The 16,924-nt window shown below is 40.9% G+C and overlaps 1 protein-coding gene across 1 annotated transcript in view; it reads right to left on the bottom strand.

The window, feature by feature from the left end:
- Positions 1-14,611, bottom strand: part of thsd7aa (thrombospondin, type I, domain containing 7Aa) — a 126,648-nt gene extending 112,037 nt beyond the window's left edge. Inside the window, exon 1 of the mRNA XM_070846347.1 lies at positions 14,458-14,611. Within this exon, the coding sequence (XP_070702448.1) occupies positions 14,458-14,611 (154 nt within the window). The remainder of the gene's footprint in view (positions 1-14,457) is intronic.
- Positions 14,612-16,924: the final 2,313 nt, after the last annotated feature.

Raw genomic sequence — 16,924 nt, 5'->3', positions numbered from 1 at the left:
AACATGTAATGTGGAGACCCCTCAGGGCCACATAAGGCCTTATTTTTAATTTAGCTTTTTAATGATAACTCAACATAGATTACTAGATAATAGATTACTGCACAGCACCCTGCTTTTATGTTGTTTTATTTGCTATTATGTTGTTTTATCTGTTTTTAAAATGTAGCACTTTGAGATCTGTACTGTCAGATATAAAGTGCATTATAAATAAAATAAATAAAATTATTATTATTATTATTATTATGTTGACAACTCTTTCTTGTTGCAGAAGTGCATAGTACCTATTCTTAAAATTGAAATATTCTAACACAAGTTTTTCTACCCGACATTTAATAATATGTAAGCCGTCCATGCATATTCATATCAGCAGTGTCTGGGAATTAGCATAAACATGAGCATTGGACTATTAAACAGTCTTTTACTTTGCATTAATTGACACCAGCTTCTCATTTTCTAAAATATTAAGGAGAATGTTGGAGAGTGTGTGTTTGCTAATAGCATTGTCCTTAATCATGAACATAAACGTGACAAAAAATAAATAAAAATGTTTTTTGTGAATGAAAGCTCTATATGTTGATTTGTCTTAGTGTCTCAGCACACAGTTTTGGTGTAGCTATGACACAGAGTTAGCTGTTAGCCAACACAGCAACAACAAATGCTGAATCAAATAAGGCTCCAGGTGAGAGTGAAAAACGGAAGATCACCATGACAAATACAATCTTTATATGTGATAAAGAATGTTGGACAAAAGATCCATCATGTCTCACTTGCTGATGTGTCTAGAGGACTGTAGGGCATCCATTATGCCTGTGTTGGACTGGCTGTAATGAAAGATGGTAACCTTTACAGATTAGCTGCCACTCCTCGTGCTGCTTTTCACTGCAGTGGCATTGCACAACTTTTACAGTTTACTGCGGTTTATATACAACAGGCTGTCTAGTAAAAGGTTAATTGCAGCTTTCACAGTTGAGCAGACTGCTGTTCAAGCAGTGTGACTATAAGTCCATGAACATTTCATACTTACTTGACGATGTTTTCTTTGTGAATCTTTGGGATTCATTAGAACACTGACTGCTAGCCTGGCTTTATGGCCTGATATTAGTGTCCTACCTCACTAAGGTTTTTGTGGTTAACTGGGAGGTTCCAAAATTGTTCCAGAATGGTCGAGACTGTAAGAGCAGAAGATGCCCCTGGTTTTGGAGGTAGATGTACACACATGTGGGTGTATTGTTCTGGTGTCCAAATACTATAATAAGTTTAGTTTAAACAAGATTTAGCACACATTTATTTTGACTGATTCATTGTACGTGTCATTTTTTTCAATTGTACAACAGACACAACAAAATTAATACACAAATTGGCATAAACTCCACTGAGCACATTCATGCTTCTCAGAGGATGAACCTTTTCCAACTGACAATCTACAAGCATTATACCATTACTGGGTTGCAAAATATTTCAAGCCATTCACTTTGCTACAACACTGATTCCCACAGAATGAATCCTGATGTGGTTCATGACCCCCTGACCCTTTTGTCACACAACCATCCGGCCAAATCTTTCATTTGTACACAGGAAATATCAAAATGCAATGAGAAGACTTCTAAATGTATGCTGATGTCCAGTCATTGTGACCGAGTAGGAAAATGCTGAACAAAGAATGGATGGATATAGGATCAGAAAAGAGTATCACCTGCTGCTGAAGACATTCAGATGCAGATGAAAAAGCTAGTAAATGGACGTTAAATTGAACTTCTTCATCAAATATATTTCCAGGATCAACAGTGATGTTTTGCCCCCTTCTTTCCTCATGTTTACTATCTATATCACACCCAGTAGGAGACACAGTAGAAATCTGTTGCATATTGAAGAGCAGAAAACAGAAACTCCCCAAAAACAAACAGTTCACTGTTGTTTTGTATTTACTGTCACAGTGCAGCAATGCAGCCAGCAGGTCAACACAGCCATCAGCCAATGAGTCCCATATGGCATAAACCTGATAAGGCAGAGGTGGCAGAGGGTGCCTGGTGGATTGTGGGTCATGGTGCATTGAGAGGAAGAAAGAAGAGGATGATTTGAAGCAGCTTTCTTTCAGGGAGCTCCGTGACTGCCCAGTATGATGAATTAACTGGTGCCAGACTCCAGACAACATAAATGAAAACCAACCTCTTTATACACAAAGTTGATCTTTTTCCCACTTGCTTCTCTGCTCCATGTATTCTGAAGGAGTTGATGACGTGGACTGCAGTGGAACTAGAAGCGAAGAATGGACATGGAAGAAGTATTGCAGTATTATCCCTAGCAGGTGAATAGGCCGGTTATCTCATCCACTACTGGAGAAATACAGTGTTGCTCTCAGCAGGGGACCAGACAGCAATTTCTAGGTCAGAACTAATTAGGTCACAGAGAAAGAGTGCACAAAGACATGTAGTAAAGCCCATTAATATCAATACTCCATAAATACTATGGTGAGCTACATGTTGGACAGTACTCTCCACCACCACCACTGTTAAGGAGAGATATAAAGGCAAAGGTGGAAAGTTGAGTACACAACGCAAACCAGAAGTTGATCTTCATGCATTCCTTCAGGGAGGCACAGTTTCCTAAACTAACACTCACCAAAACACCAAATGAGCGAATCATTTTTGGAAGAATGCTGTTCATCCCTTCAGTAGAGTTTCAGAGACTTTGGGAATCTAACGATTAAGAAAAACGTCATCAACTAATTTTATGTATTGTAGTGGCCATATGATGACATTGTCATTGTTTACCTTCTGTCTTAAACGTATTGTTCTTGTTAGAATTCTTTGACTTTTTAGCATCTTTTAACTCAGTAGTTTTGTTTCTGTGACCCATACTCACGACTTTACTCTTATTTATTTTATTCACTCTCATCAACATCATTGAGGAAGAGACTAGCTGGAGAACATAGTGTAGCGTTTAGCAGCTAAATATTTTTCTCTGGAGCTGGTGGAGACCAAACCAGAGTTAATAGAGTGTAGATTCTGGACTATATATTCATCAGGTGGACGAAAGCCCAACTCCAAATGAATGCTTCTGTTGCTCTGTGTCAGCTGGATGAGTAAATAGGCAGTTGTTTACTGGGATGTCAGCAATATTATTAATGAACTTAATAATCGGACAATATGTCAGTGTTGTGTCTTCCAAGTCACTAAAAAAATCAATGAATGCAGCATAAAGGTCTAGACACTTGTCAAGGTCAAGACACTTGCTGTTTTTTCCTATAATTTGAGGCCACCTGTATCCTCATAAGCTATAGGTGATATTTTTTTGTATTAGATGATATAGTTTATGCTAGAAGAGGAGAGATGCTGCCTGTAAATTGCTTTAATCTCACTTCTAACGTGAGAAATAAAGAAAAAAGCACATTTTCCTCGCAGCTGTGTTTCTGCTGACATTTGATAACTGAGCCGGGGAAATTGAATGTGTTTTACTCACTTTGTCATTCAGTACATATTGTTAATAATGTTACGTATTGTTAACGTTCCTTTACAGATGACATTGTGATAGCTTAATTCTCTTTCATTCTCTCACCATGCATTGGCACATGCCTACTGCATTCTGCGTAAATCTGCCCAGAAGATTTTATCATTCAACATGAACTCCATGGACTGTGCTCCTGAGGCACAGTTTGCCATTTCTGCAGTCGGCACACTGAAGCTCCCTGCAGAGCTCCCTGACTGCCCCTGATGGAACATGTCATATTATGTGATGTGACTCAGTTATAATAAGTGAGCAATAAATTTGCCAGAACACATTCTGCTGAATGCACTTCTGTCATTAATCATATTTGTTTAAACAGCAATTAAACACAAAATATTTGATGTCACATATGAAAAACTCATAGCAACAATACAATGCAGATAAAAACTCAAACATTTGGGGGAGGTAAGACTTGAGATACATCTTCTGGTTTGGAAACATAACTGTGCTATACTTAACAATGCTATAGCAGGGTGTACCACAGTGTTCTATAATGGAGGTGGGCCTCCTCCACTGACATAATAACCAACTCCACCAACAAAAGAACTCTGATCTATGGTTGTTGCTTGTGCCTTTATCTGCTCATTAAATTGCTCACAAGACAAAATCTGTCAGGGTCTGGATGGCTAACCACCTCCCTTAAATCATTTCTTGGGAGAAATGATTTTTTCTTTTGGGCTATGTTACAGACAGCAGTTATATAAATCAAGTTTATTTGTCATGTTGGTATGTCCAGTGTTCAACCATGAAAAAAACCATTGTGCCATAGTTGCTTAATTAATCTAAAATGTATTCAGAATCCAAAATTATTTAAACTGCTTAATGTATTCAGCAGTCTTCTAAATCTCAACTTCCAATTTCAGCCTCACATTAGCAGCACAGCAATGGAATTTGAGGTTGATTGTACTTTTACCCCAATGCACCTTGGGACTATTGAGTATTTTCAAAGAGTGGGAGCCAAGTTACTCTTTGACTGTATTGATAATTGAGCCAAGGATATTTAGTGCATTAAAGCATAAACATTCAAAGCCTCACAATCTGAGGCAGGTATGGATCAAGTCTATTGTAGTCATACATGTTGTATACATGATTGTAGGGACATTTTATCAGCCTGCTGTACTCCACGGGACAAAACCGCAGATCGTCCACTTGTTCACAAATAATCTTCCCACTTTTCATCCGAACTGCAATAAAAACAGAACTAGGCCAAAAAGGCTGTGAGAAATTCCTCATGCTAGTGTACATAATCTTAAGGGACTTCCAACTAATGCTTTTATCTACAGCTTGACAGAACCTAGGCATTTAGTAAACTAATCAAACTGGGAAGGCAGCATTTTCTGAATAAATGTTAGGTGTGTCGCAGCTTTACCATTTGACGTCATTTCTTAATACTGTGAATCTTTTAAGGCTCTGAAATGTATTTTTTATGGCAGTAAAAACTAAAGTTTAAAGAAAGGTGATGGAAATCGAGGCTTGTCTGAAGTTGGAATACTGAAAGAAGTTGAAGTGGCCCAAAGAACACAATTAATGAAATGAAAAAAGTTAAAATGGAAAAGTTAAAAAAGCATTGAAGGTTTTGGCTAAAGTCTAAATGTTGAACGATGCTGAGGTGTTAGTTCATATGTAAGTGAAGTTCATATTAATATTATGAAGTAGAGCAGGAGTATTTTGGATGGAGCACAGAGCGGATTGCGAAAATAGTTTGTTATTTCCCCCATCCACCCGTTCCAATTCTGCTCACATGCTGCTCACACCAGGGGTCTGCAGCAGGGTGATTTTGGTGTGATGTCACACACAGGGCCAAATTTAAAATGAAGTGCTTTTACAAACATTTACTTAAAAGATGGAACAGAAGAAAAAGAGCGAGGTTGGTCTTTTCTCATAGTTTAAGGGTTTCTGGACACACCAGGGAAACATATTCATGTAGGGCATTTGCATAATATGTCCCTTTTAACCTTCAATTTGAGTTGAGTTGTGCTTTTTTAAAAGAAAAGTGTGTTTAAAGCAGCCTGAGAAGGAACAAGAGGAGTCTAATAAGCTCACTGTGTCATTTGTGAGTTAGTGTGGACATCCCAGGGTAGCATTTAAGCTAATATTAACAACAACACAGCCTTTTTCTTTTTTTTTTTTTTGAATGAGTGTTGACAAAATTGAGTTAAGTGGGATGAAATCTGAGTTCATCACAGAGCGATATTGATCAGGGAAGCAGATGGAACGAACAGGTCTGTGAGCAAGGTGTGGAAATTGACACCGTTCCACTCGGCTCACGTGCTCTGAGGGGAACCAAGCAGTATGGACAGACTGGCAAATGAAAGGTGACCACCTTTCAGCCCTGCTAGATAGATAGATAGATAGATAGATAGATAGATAGATAGATAGATAGATAGATAGATAGATAGATAGATAGATAGATAGATAGATAGATAGATGGAACACATCTATCTGCACAGTTTTGGCTGCCAGGGGTGAATCTGTGCTTCTATCAGTGCCTTGGCTATTTATAACACATCACACAGAACTAAAATACCTCTATCCACCATACCAGCATACAGTATGTGTGTCATTGGGGTGCAGGCACAGCCTCATAGTGTGGAGATACTATTCAGAGTCAGAGTGTAATGGCCTGCTTCAGCGTGGCTCCATCAATGAAGTCATAGATCATGTAGCTGAGCACCATTACCACGAAGTATAACGCTGTGGAGTATTAACCTGAATCTAATTATGGTGATAGACAGGTCTTTGCACAGAAGAGGTGACAAATGGAAACTTCAAAGTAAAATTCCGCACAGTCTTGGCCAGTACATCTTCTCCCAACTCTTTTGGATGCATGGTTGCATATGGTCTCCAGCTTTGACTCCAGAGACTGCTATTAGTATCGTCTACAACACTGTTCATCAGTTTCTGTTTAAAGGTCCCACGTTCTGCTCATTTTCAAGTTCAAACTTGTGCTTGGAGGTCACCCAGATTAACGTGGTTTAATGTTCGAAAAAAACAGGTTCTTTTTCTTTAGTTGGCAACATATGCACTGGTCATCACTGACCACTTGGTTTGACTTTGTATCCGGTCAGCTCACCACCGCACTTAGCATTCAGTCTGAACCACAACCATAAATAATGAGATCAAGAGTCCATAGCCCTCCAATGCAACCTACATACCCTCCTCTATTTTTGTATTAGCTGTTTCATTTATTCAGTTAACTGTCATAACTTTTTCTGTAAATGTTATGTCCCAAAGAATGTCCCAGTGAAAGTCTACATGCTGTTTCCACTGGAGAAACACAGTCAATATTCAGTATTGAACCTCAATACATTCTGACGAGGTTGAGGTCTGAGGTGGGTAAGACATGTAAGGTCAGACTTTTCGGGTTGTTTACTTATTCTCTGATCAAACTCATTTCTCATTTCAATCATGAAACGTTTAGAATCTAGACTTCATTTTATTTGGCAAAACCTTTTATTCAGAAAAGAGTTTAACCTCAGAGTTTTCTATCTGAAAACATCTTTAGGGCTAGGATTTACAGCAAATGTTGCAGCTGGGATTAGGTTCAGAGGGTCAGCACAAGCACAGAAAACCACACGTGAACATGAATATATTACATTTGCATTTTGTATGAGCAATAGATGCCCGTTTACTGATCCCACGTCTGAAACTCAATCTTCAATTTTTAACCTTGATCTGAAGCTACAAATCGCAGACACCCAACACTGAGCATATGTTAGGTGTGTGTTTGCTGGAGGTGAGTCCTAATAGAGGATGACATGGAGATTCAGAAGCAGGTTGATGAAAAGCTCTTTATGCTGCTTAGGCCAATCCTCTGGCGTGTTTCCCAGGGCTAATCAAGCTGCAGAGGGAGCAGGAGTTAGCCAGAGGGAAACAAGGGTTTATCTCAGAGCAGGAAGACATTGCTTATCACTGTACTGTGGTTAGCTGGACTGGTATTGTTCTAGACCACTGGGTGCACCCACCCACAAACAGTTGCTTGGCATTCAAGAGCACTTCCTCTTGGCCATCACCGCTTGCTCCACATGCCTCGATTTTTGTCACTCTGTCTTTTCATAATTAGGTCTGTTTGTTAGTGAACAGCCATTCTGCAGTGGAGACACTGTGATACTGAGTTTTAATGGCTGATACATGATAGGTTGGGATAGGTTTGGAAACTCATGGCTCTTACAGAGGTTCATTATCCTTTGAAAATTAGTCTTAATGGCTCTGGTTTGCTATGCATGCTCATGGTCCCCAGAAGACAAAAGATTCCTAAAGACTGTGGTGATTCTCTTGATATTTTAAAAAGGTATTTGAAAAATGAATGGCCACATTCTCATTACATTTGCTAGTTAGCAGGGAATGAATCCTGATATTCATGATGACTCCCTGACTGTTCCTTTAGTTTAGAGCCCGGAGCTCATTCATGGTTCCCAAAGAATGAACCCCGTTAAATGTTTAGCTGACTTCGTTCGTGGATGTAATGAGCATCAGACACATATCCTTGTTAATATCTAGCCAGTGCAGCCTCATACATCTCCAAACCAGCATGTATTTTTTCTGCGCTGGCCTTTTGTCAGTTAACAGACGAGTAGGCGGCCATTCAGTGGAGTCGCACCCATATCGAAAAAACCCCACTCCCCTGTAATCACTCAGCTTCCCCATGACCACTGCTTGTAGGTGGTATACTGACAGCAACACTCCTCCCCCACTGACAACCCTCTCACTGGGAGTAATGAGGCACACCAAACGTACATGCACACACTCAGCACAAAGCCCTTCCCTGTGTGTGTGTGTGTGTGTGTGTGTGTGTGTGTGTGTGTGTGTGTGTGTGTGCGCGCATATAAATGAATGGGTGGTGCTGTAGTTGCTTGTGTGAGACAGAAATAAAACAAATTGCATAAATTTGCACTGTCACTCAGCTTTTGTGAGCATGTTGAGATTTTAGACTACGTGATTATATTTTTTTTTTTTTACATCTCAAGTAAGAAAAGCGAGGAATAAGAGTGTGTTAATGTTAATGGGGATTACAGGAACAATTAGACAGCAGACGGCTGAGGCAAAGAGACAAAGACACAGAGTTCTATGGAGTGGCGGTGTACATGCACGCACACCCATCCCTCCTCCACCTAGGGCGGCCTGCCAGGCAGAATTGAACAGCTGGATGCAGCTTCTTCAAACCTACACAGAATAATGGCTGCAATTTGGCATGTGATGAAGCCCAGGGACAACAGAAATAATTTCAGCCGCCTCCATTATGTCTTGAGAGTACTTCTCCAGCTCCGTCTGCGCGGGCCAATCTGACACAAGTGTCTGTTCAAAACAACAAATGCCTTTTAATCACTTGTAAATATCCATATGTTTTCATTGAAGGGGGTGCTCAGCATGAGCGTTGCTCAAAACAGGTTTCCATCCCCCAATGCTGCACATGCTATAAGTTCCATCGAAACAGGTGGACAGTTGAGACAACAGGTTTGTTTTGCTGGCACAGTGAAACGAGATTGAAAGGTTATGTATAGAGTCACGGATAGAGAGTCCAGATGGGGGGCAAGCTTGACAGAAAGCAGAGAAAAACTAATCCGTCAAAACTGAAAAATCACAACTTGCAACAAGTCACAACCTGTTTCAAAAACTGTGCGTCATTATCTAAAGTGGCAAGGCAGTCACGGAAACATCCATCATCTGTCTTTTTTTTTTTTTTTTTTAAAGCTGCACTGAAATAGCAGCGGTGGAAAAGTGTTCAGCCCTGCAGCTTCTGAAAGTCATACCGCAATGCAAATAAATAAATAAACAAATATATCAATAAATGAGTAAGTCGAGACCAAAGAAACAGCTGAGGATTGTAGGAGGAGAAGATGGGATGTAAAACAGCAGTCTTTTGTGTCGAAGTATGCCCACTCAGTTTCCTCCATTTCATGTTTTGTGGTGCAATAACAACATCTCACTATTTAGCCTTCGCTTCTGACAGACAACAGTCGCTGTTTGCTCATCCGCAAGTTGTACTTGTCAAGAACACAGTGTGAATATTGGTTTAAGAGGTACCGCAGCTATCCTCCCTGCAAAGATTTTTACCCAACAATAGCTATTCATCTCACGTTTGACTATAAGATCTGATTCAACCAAGTAGAAAAGGTACAAGATAAGAAGTGCAAGATTTCGCTCTAAACAGTAGTGGAGGAAAATGAGAAGTTTTTCCAAAATGTAAATAGTCGAGTAAAGTCACAGCTATGCTACAGTACAGCTGGTTATTCTCCGTCTGGCTGCTAAGCTACGCTGCACACATCCTGGCCCACGCTCTGCTCTGGGTACAGAGGTGAAAGTGAGGCCAGTGTTTTCACCCGACTCTGTGTAAAACAAACATATCCCTCACATTTGCATGAATCAATCATTTTGAACACTTTAACACATCTGCCATCTTTAAACAAAAGATATCAGTGGTGGTGTCGTCGTACCATGTTTAAAGACTTTAATTAATCGACCTCCACTTCACCTACTGCTTAATAAATTTACTAGTGTAAATGGCTGTTGCAAATTGATTGGGAACCAGCTGTATTTTATCCTGCACCCCCGCCTCCCTTTACTGTTGATACCAAACAAGACCCCTCTCAGCTCTGAGGTTAAGTGTCACCTTGACAGAGGGAGAGGGTGGAGGTGACAGTGTGTGTTAGAGGAGGCGATTCTATGGGGACATTGGAAGAAGAACAAAGAGCGGATCATGTGACCCGAAGTGAAGCCTCTCCTTCCTTTTGTGCACCACGTGGACGTGAGCATCTACGGCAGAGGGCCTGAACAAAGCTGCATGCTGCATGAGGTCAATCTGGAGACACTGTGTTGCTTTTTGTGTGCATGTGGTTTACAAAGGCCTAAATGGCCTTTATTCATTGGGTCTTTCTGAAGCTGACTGGGTCTGGACAGGCAAGCTGCCCTACTAATTAGCATCAGTCATTGCTTCAGTTTGTTCAGCTCTGCAGAGACTTTTGTTGTCCCGCGATGTACCAGGAAGTGTCTGGCCCTATTGTGTGCACTGGTTAGATTACTGTGTTGAACAGACCAACAAAGTTCACTCTGGAAGGATACGGCACAAACAATATCTGTTCAGGATACTCTGAATTCATCAAAATCTTTTTATAAGTCTTGAATATATTTGGGCTAATGTGCCACCTATCTTTGTCTATTTTTACAAGATATCAACGAAGATGTCAACAAAGACATTAATCTAGAACTCTACCCAAACTCTGCTCCCTTACAAGTGATTTTAGAACATTTTAAAACAAGCACATTATATGTTTTTACCACGTTGAATTCATTTAAGGATGTTCAGCCCAGGCACACGCATACAGAAGCTGGACTTTGTTGCATTTGTATGCAAAAGATCTGACGCTGCCCTAGGAGATTTAGTCCCTGAGCTGTTTAAATTAGATTTTAAAGAATAATTCCACTTTATCACAACTTGGGTCTTCCTTTTGGTTATGATAAAAGTACACGCAGCAAAGTAATTGCAGAAGTCAAGAAACATGATCATGATATTTCTGCAATGAAGTCCATCAGGGTAAAACCCAAGGAGCTGTCAGCCGTAAAGATTACACAGGGAATCAGTATGCACTCATAAACACAGTAAGTCAAAGGATGGTGGGATTCTGTGAACTGTAAAGGAAAGAAGCACTGCTGCTGTTATCTGTCTCTCTTTGACAGATTAGGTGTGAATATGCATGCATTTGTTGTTGAGTGATGAGTTTAATTCAATTAAACACGATATCTAAATAACCTTGAGTTTCACTTTCATATCTCTTCGTGCCATATATCTCTCACTCACCCACAAGAGCTCTCTCTCTCTAGTAGAATTAAATGAATGAGCCTATTTTTACCTTAATTTATGGATTCAGTTATTTTGACAACTTCAATTTGACTGAGTGCCTTTTTGTAAGAGTTTCTAGAATCTACATCCGGTGAAGAATGTTTTATTGCTTCTTTACCGTGATGTTTGAGATTCACTGTGCAGAGTAATTCATATTTATTCATATGTATCTGCTGAAAAGGGAAAGTTTCTCTGTGCTCACCTGAAATCTCTGTAAATTTGACGTGGAAATACACTGACACGTCGTATTTAGCAGTAATAGTGAAATATCGTCTGCCATAAGGCCTTACACAGAGCCAAATTACACATTGCGTCACAATTCCATACATATGCAGCTAGAGTAGGGGAGTAATGTGTACGACTGACTCATCTGTTTGTTTGATTTAGCATTTTTGGCCTAGCTGCTCATCAGTCTTAGTAGTAGTCTAAAGGGGACGATTAAATACTAATATTTCCACAGTGCATTTAGTGAAATCGTACCCTTTCCCATGGTACTTCCACACATATTGCTGGCAATAGTGGTCTCTTGGGAACCCCCACCCACCCCCACCCCTCCTGTGGCTAAGTATGGATTTAGCAAAGCTGTCACTGCAAAAATATGTACTGCAATATTACTCCGGTAAAAAAAAAATCTTTTTTAAAATGTCAGCAGACATTTCTTCATTTGCCCCTATTTGCCAGACAAGAGCTGCTGAGGTGTAAAAATAGACTCCCTCATTGTTGTGTGGAGCATGTGGGGAAAGATCAGAGATCTGAGAAGAAAGACAGCTCTCACCAAAAGTGTAACATCAAAGACGAGAACGCCAACATGCAAAAATCAGTTCATTGCCGCTCATCTCAGGACGGGTGCCAGCGCACTTAAGCCAAGAGGAGACATGCACGTAAACATGTCTATACCGTATCTAGGTTAACTTTGACTGGCCAATCTGCTCTGGTTTCTCTACCCTTAATCTCCTCCCCTGCCTTTACACGGTGGGAGGTACAGCACATAATACCATAGGATTTCCATTCCTTTGCACAGGGTGTGAACAATGAAACTGGTAAACAATAATAAGAGAGTCTGAACAATACGTATTTTAGTTTTCTGGCTTGATGTGTCTGGTATTCTTTTTAAAATTTTGAATTGGTTAAAAAATAATTGTATTTTGTCACTGAATACTTCCAGAGCTCTCGTCTCCCTGTGCTAAATTAAAGTGTCTGATATCAGAACTTTAGAATATTACTGAATTGATAAGAGCCTGCAGTGTAGTTTGAGCTCTTTCGAAATCAATCATCCATTATCTATACTGCTTATTCTTCCTTTGGGATCCCTTGGGGCTGAAGCCAATCCCAGCTGACATTGTGCAAGAGGCAGGGTACACCCTGGGGGCTTCCAGTCAATCACAGGGCTGACACATAGAGAAAGACAACAATTCACACTCACATTCACATCTATAAGAAATGTAGCATCCCCAGTTAACCTAACCTGCATTTGTTTGGAATGTGGGAGGAAGCTGGAGTACTCAGAGAGAATGCACGCACAGGTAAAACATGCAGGTTCCACAATAAAAAAAAGTGACAGTGCAAGGACTACTGTGTCACACTCTTTAGAAATCTGTCTGAAACAAATATAATTCTAGATATTTTCCAAAGTAATTTTGAAAGTTTTAAAATCACCTCATCCGTGCTGATGTCACAGATGGTCCTCGGCCACAGGCAACATAGTCAGCCCCTTTTAAAATGTGCTTAAACTAAACTCAAAACTATTGAAGTTAAAGTGATGTCACTGGCAATGGTACCAAAATGTACGCTACCTGTACAACTCCAAAGTAGGGGGTACTATCACTGTAGAGAAATAAATAGAATCTAAATGTCATGCTACAACTTTGACCAAATAAGTACCGAACAAAAGAAACACAAAGGATATTCATGTTGACTTCTTAGCTTAGCTGTCAGTCATTTTGTTTTCCGGTGGACTATAAAAGTATTAACGTATTTGCATCCTGCACAGATTGTTAATAAGTATAGATTACACTCCACCCAAAGTCAGCATTGATTATATGCAGGCTGTGCTGCATTGCCAGGGCTACATCCATTGATCACCTCCTATTGGTAGGGGGGGGGTGCAGGATCCCAGTGAAACCAGTACACTGATCGGGCAAAGCAGAGAGAGATTAGACAGTAGTAAAACAGAACATTGATCTCAACCTGCATCCAAAGGGCACTCCTGTCCCGATGGGTTTGGAGGATCCATCCCCCTACTCCCGCTCCCATCACTCCTCCTCCACCTTCCTCCCCTCCTTCACTCTGCTCACTGGACCAATACTGGATCAGTATTGTGTCCTTCTGACCATGTGCTGCTCTCTCACAGTGAATGAGCCTCAACCAGCAAGAGGCACCACCCAAAACAGTAGCAGCAGGGAGCCTTGTATTGTACTGCATAGCTACCTACACTGTAACGCTACTGTACTAACGATGCTGTGGTTTAACTCACTGAGAGCCACTGCTGGGTTACTTTTTCACAAATCAGACACCTGCATTAGCCCTTTTGCCATCCTTTGCAGCACGCTTGCGTTTCCGGTCCGCTTGCAGCTACAGCAAACCATTTCATCAATTGCACATGTCAAACAGTGATAAATGAGTCCAATACCAGCACGGGGCAGCCGAGAAGTTCCAGCTACCTCAGCCCAGAATGTGTGAAGCACGGCCAAAATACATCCAGCACAGCCCACTCCTCTAACCCCCAGTCTAAGGGCAAAGAGACATTCACCTCAGGGACTGCAGTAAATATGTTATCACACTACACAGTGGCAAGATGGCTCCAATTCATCAACCTTTGCCACATGCGTGTCTGCAGGAAAAGAGGATCAGGGAGGAAACTTGTTTTTAATGACGCCGCTATTCATTTGTGGAAAGATTTGATGAAAAGTGAGCAATGAAATAAATGCAAAGAAATCAATCAAAACCACACTTACAAGTTTACGAGCATCCCTTCATCCTGCTACACAAACATTTACATATTAATATTTCATGAAGACTGCAAGAGTAGTAGTGGATGGGACATCCACACAGCCACTCAGGACTCCCCCTAAACCCCAGGGAGCAGGTACCGAAGAGTAGAGATGGGGGGACCATACCTGTTTGCCAGATGTATAAGGGTTTAGTTTCCACTGCAGTTTGTGCATCCAGCTCCCAGATGGGGAGAAATAGCAGCACTATCCTCCAGAGAGAGAAGAGAGACGTCCTTCTCAAGACCCCCAGCGTCTCCATGGCTCTACCGGCCAGCCCCATGTCTACTGCACGGCAAGTACTGTTGTTTCCAATGCAGTGAAGAGGAAAAAGAGCAAGCCTCCCACGAGGTAGAGAGCTGAAGTGTGTGTTTTCTGCTTCTGCTTTGTCCACACCAGTCCGTCCAAGAAGAAGTAATCCCGGATGAATGGGGCTGAGGTCTCCTCTCGCTCCCCGTGTCCTCCTTGTTTCTCTTTCTCTTCTGGATGCTTACTGAGAGCGAAAAAGGTCTGGCAATAATAAAATAGAGAACAATAGATCCCTAAGCCCAGCCTGCTGCTGCTACTGCTGCTGTACGCCGGGTTGATGCAGCACCTCCCTCCCTCTCTCTCTCTCTCTCTCTCTCTCTCTCTCTCTCTCTCTCTCTCTCTCTCTCTCCTCTCACACACACACAAACACATGCACACGCGTCCACCCCCACTCTATCCTCCCTCGCTCTGACTCGCTGCTCAATCCCTTTTTCAAAGGGCTCTGTGAAGCTGCTCTGCACTCCAATCTAAATAGGCTGCTGGATGGAGCAGGTGTGTTTGTGTTTGCTGGTAAAATGAACACAAGTGGCTTAAAATAAACTAAAGCTACTTACAAACAATTCAATGATGAGGACAATGTGGGGGCTGTTGTATGTATCTTTAAAAGGCATTTTACATGTTGCACCAGAAAATTCTCCTCCAAACTGAACTTGGCTGACAAAACTTCTTCAACGGTTGAAATGTTAAATTTGTAACCATAAACAGTGTTGTTGGAGGAAAAATGGGTGTTCCACAGGAGTCTGTCCTTGGCCCATTGCTCTTCAGTTTAATTATGTATAGCTTTCACCAGAATCGTGTCATGGAGCAGATTTTCATGTACACAGACAATATTGTTACATGTGTCTCAGTGTCTGGAGGAAGTATTTCCTCAGAATCCCCCCAGCTGTTGCAGTACTTCAGCCCTCACCAGAAATCAATAACTTAATGTTATAGAAGATGGTGAGGTTATAGAGATCTTGGTATCATGTTACATTGCAAACTACATATGTAATAAATATGTATGTATGTATGTATGTATGTAAATATGTGTAAAAATGATGATCATGGTTGCAAAAATTAGAAACCTCTTGGGGAATATGGCTCACTAACTTAGAATCCTGTAAGTTCCTTTGGACAGAGGCCTTCTGTTCTGCCCTGTTCATATATAGTACAGATCAAGATGTATGCCATGTCATGCGCTCTCTGGTACTTTTTCTGCTTTTACATATGTTCAGAGTTCAGCTCTCACTTTTCCAATTACATTCATCAGGAGACACCAGCGGAGAAAGCACTGGTGGAGGAAAGGCAGCGGCACTCCCATCAATATAGATGGCGAATGTCTGCTGTCTGGCAAACAAAATGAGCTGTTGTTTCCCACAGAGCAAACACACACTTTCCTTTCAGAAACAAGGGGAGGCAGAATCAACTTTCACAATTCTACCTGTTCCTCTGGTTGTCCTACAAAAACTAAAAAGGTATGCACACACAACAACAAACCGTGGTTTACAGCTGAACTAAGGCAGCTTTGTCAGGCCAAGGAGGAGGCCTGCAGAAGTGGAGCCAGACTCTGGAGATCAGAGCAGCAAAAAGAAGCCTCTCCAGGTTTGATAAGGAACATTCACACCCCTCAATCTACTCCAAATATGACATCACACAAGCAACCTCACACAGCAGGTGAGTGGGTGATGCAGGCAACACTTAGACTCCCATGGGACATATGCAAGCATCCTGTTTTTGGACTTCAGTTTGGCATTCAACATCATCATCCTTCTCCAAGCTGACTCAGCTAGCCAGCCCCCACCAGTCAGTGGATCAGTGTATGTTGTTCGTCATTGTTGGTTTTTATATACATCTATAAATACAGCTATTCTTGTATGAATATAATAGTTATATGTTTATGTTTATCTGTCTTTGGTCAGCTTGTTTTCAGCTATGTATCTATCTCTATTACTCCTGTAGAGTAACTTAAAAAGTCAAACTCCTTGTTGTGTGAACACAAAGTTAGAAAATAAAGCTGAGTCAGATTCTAATAATTAGAATTCCTTTCCCAAAGAAGTCATATTGGATCGTTACTGAGGTCAGTTCAAACTCTAATTGAAACAGTTAAGAGAGATCAGTCATCTAATAATGAATGATTCTGTGCTTTTTATTAAGTACTTGTAGTATTTCATTGTGATATCGTTTGTGTTTTGTATTGTTCCATGGGTGTGGTCTTGGGATGGGGTGTTTCATATTAGCTTAGGTTATAGATGTTGTGGTGTGTGGCACTGATCAGTGATACGTGCTTGTCCCTATACACTATCCATTA

This window comes from Pempheris klunzingeri, chromosome 16 (genome assembly GCF_042242105.1).
Source record: "Pempheris klunzingeri isolate RE-2024b chromosome 16, fPemKlu1.hap1, whole genome shotgun sequence".
NCBI lineage: Eukaryota > Metazoa > Chordata > Actinopteri > Acropomatiformes > Pempheridae > Pempheris > Pempheris klunzingeri.
The sequence above is the reverse complement of the archived record's forward strand: the minus strand, read 5'-3'. Positions and strand labels throughout refer to the sequence as shown.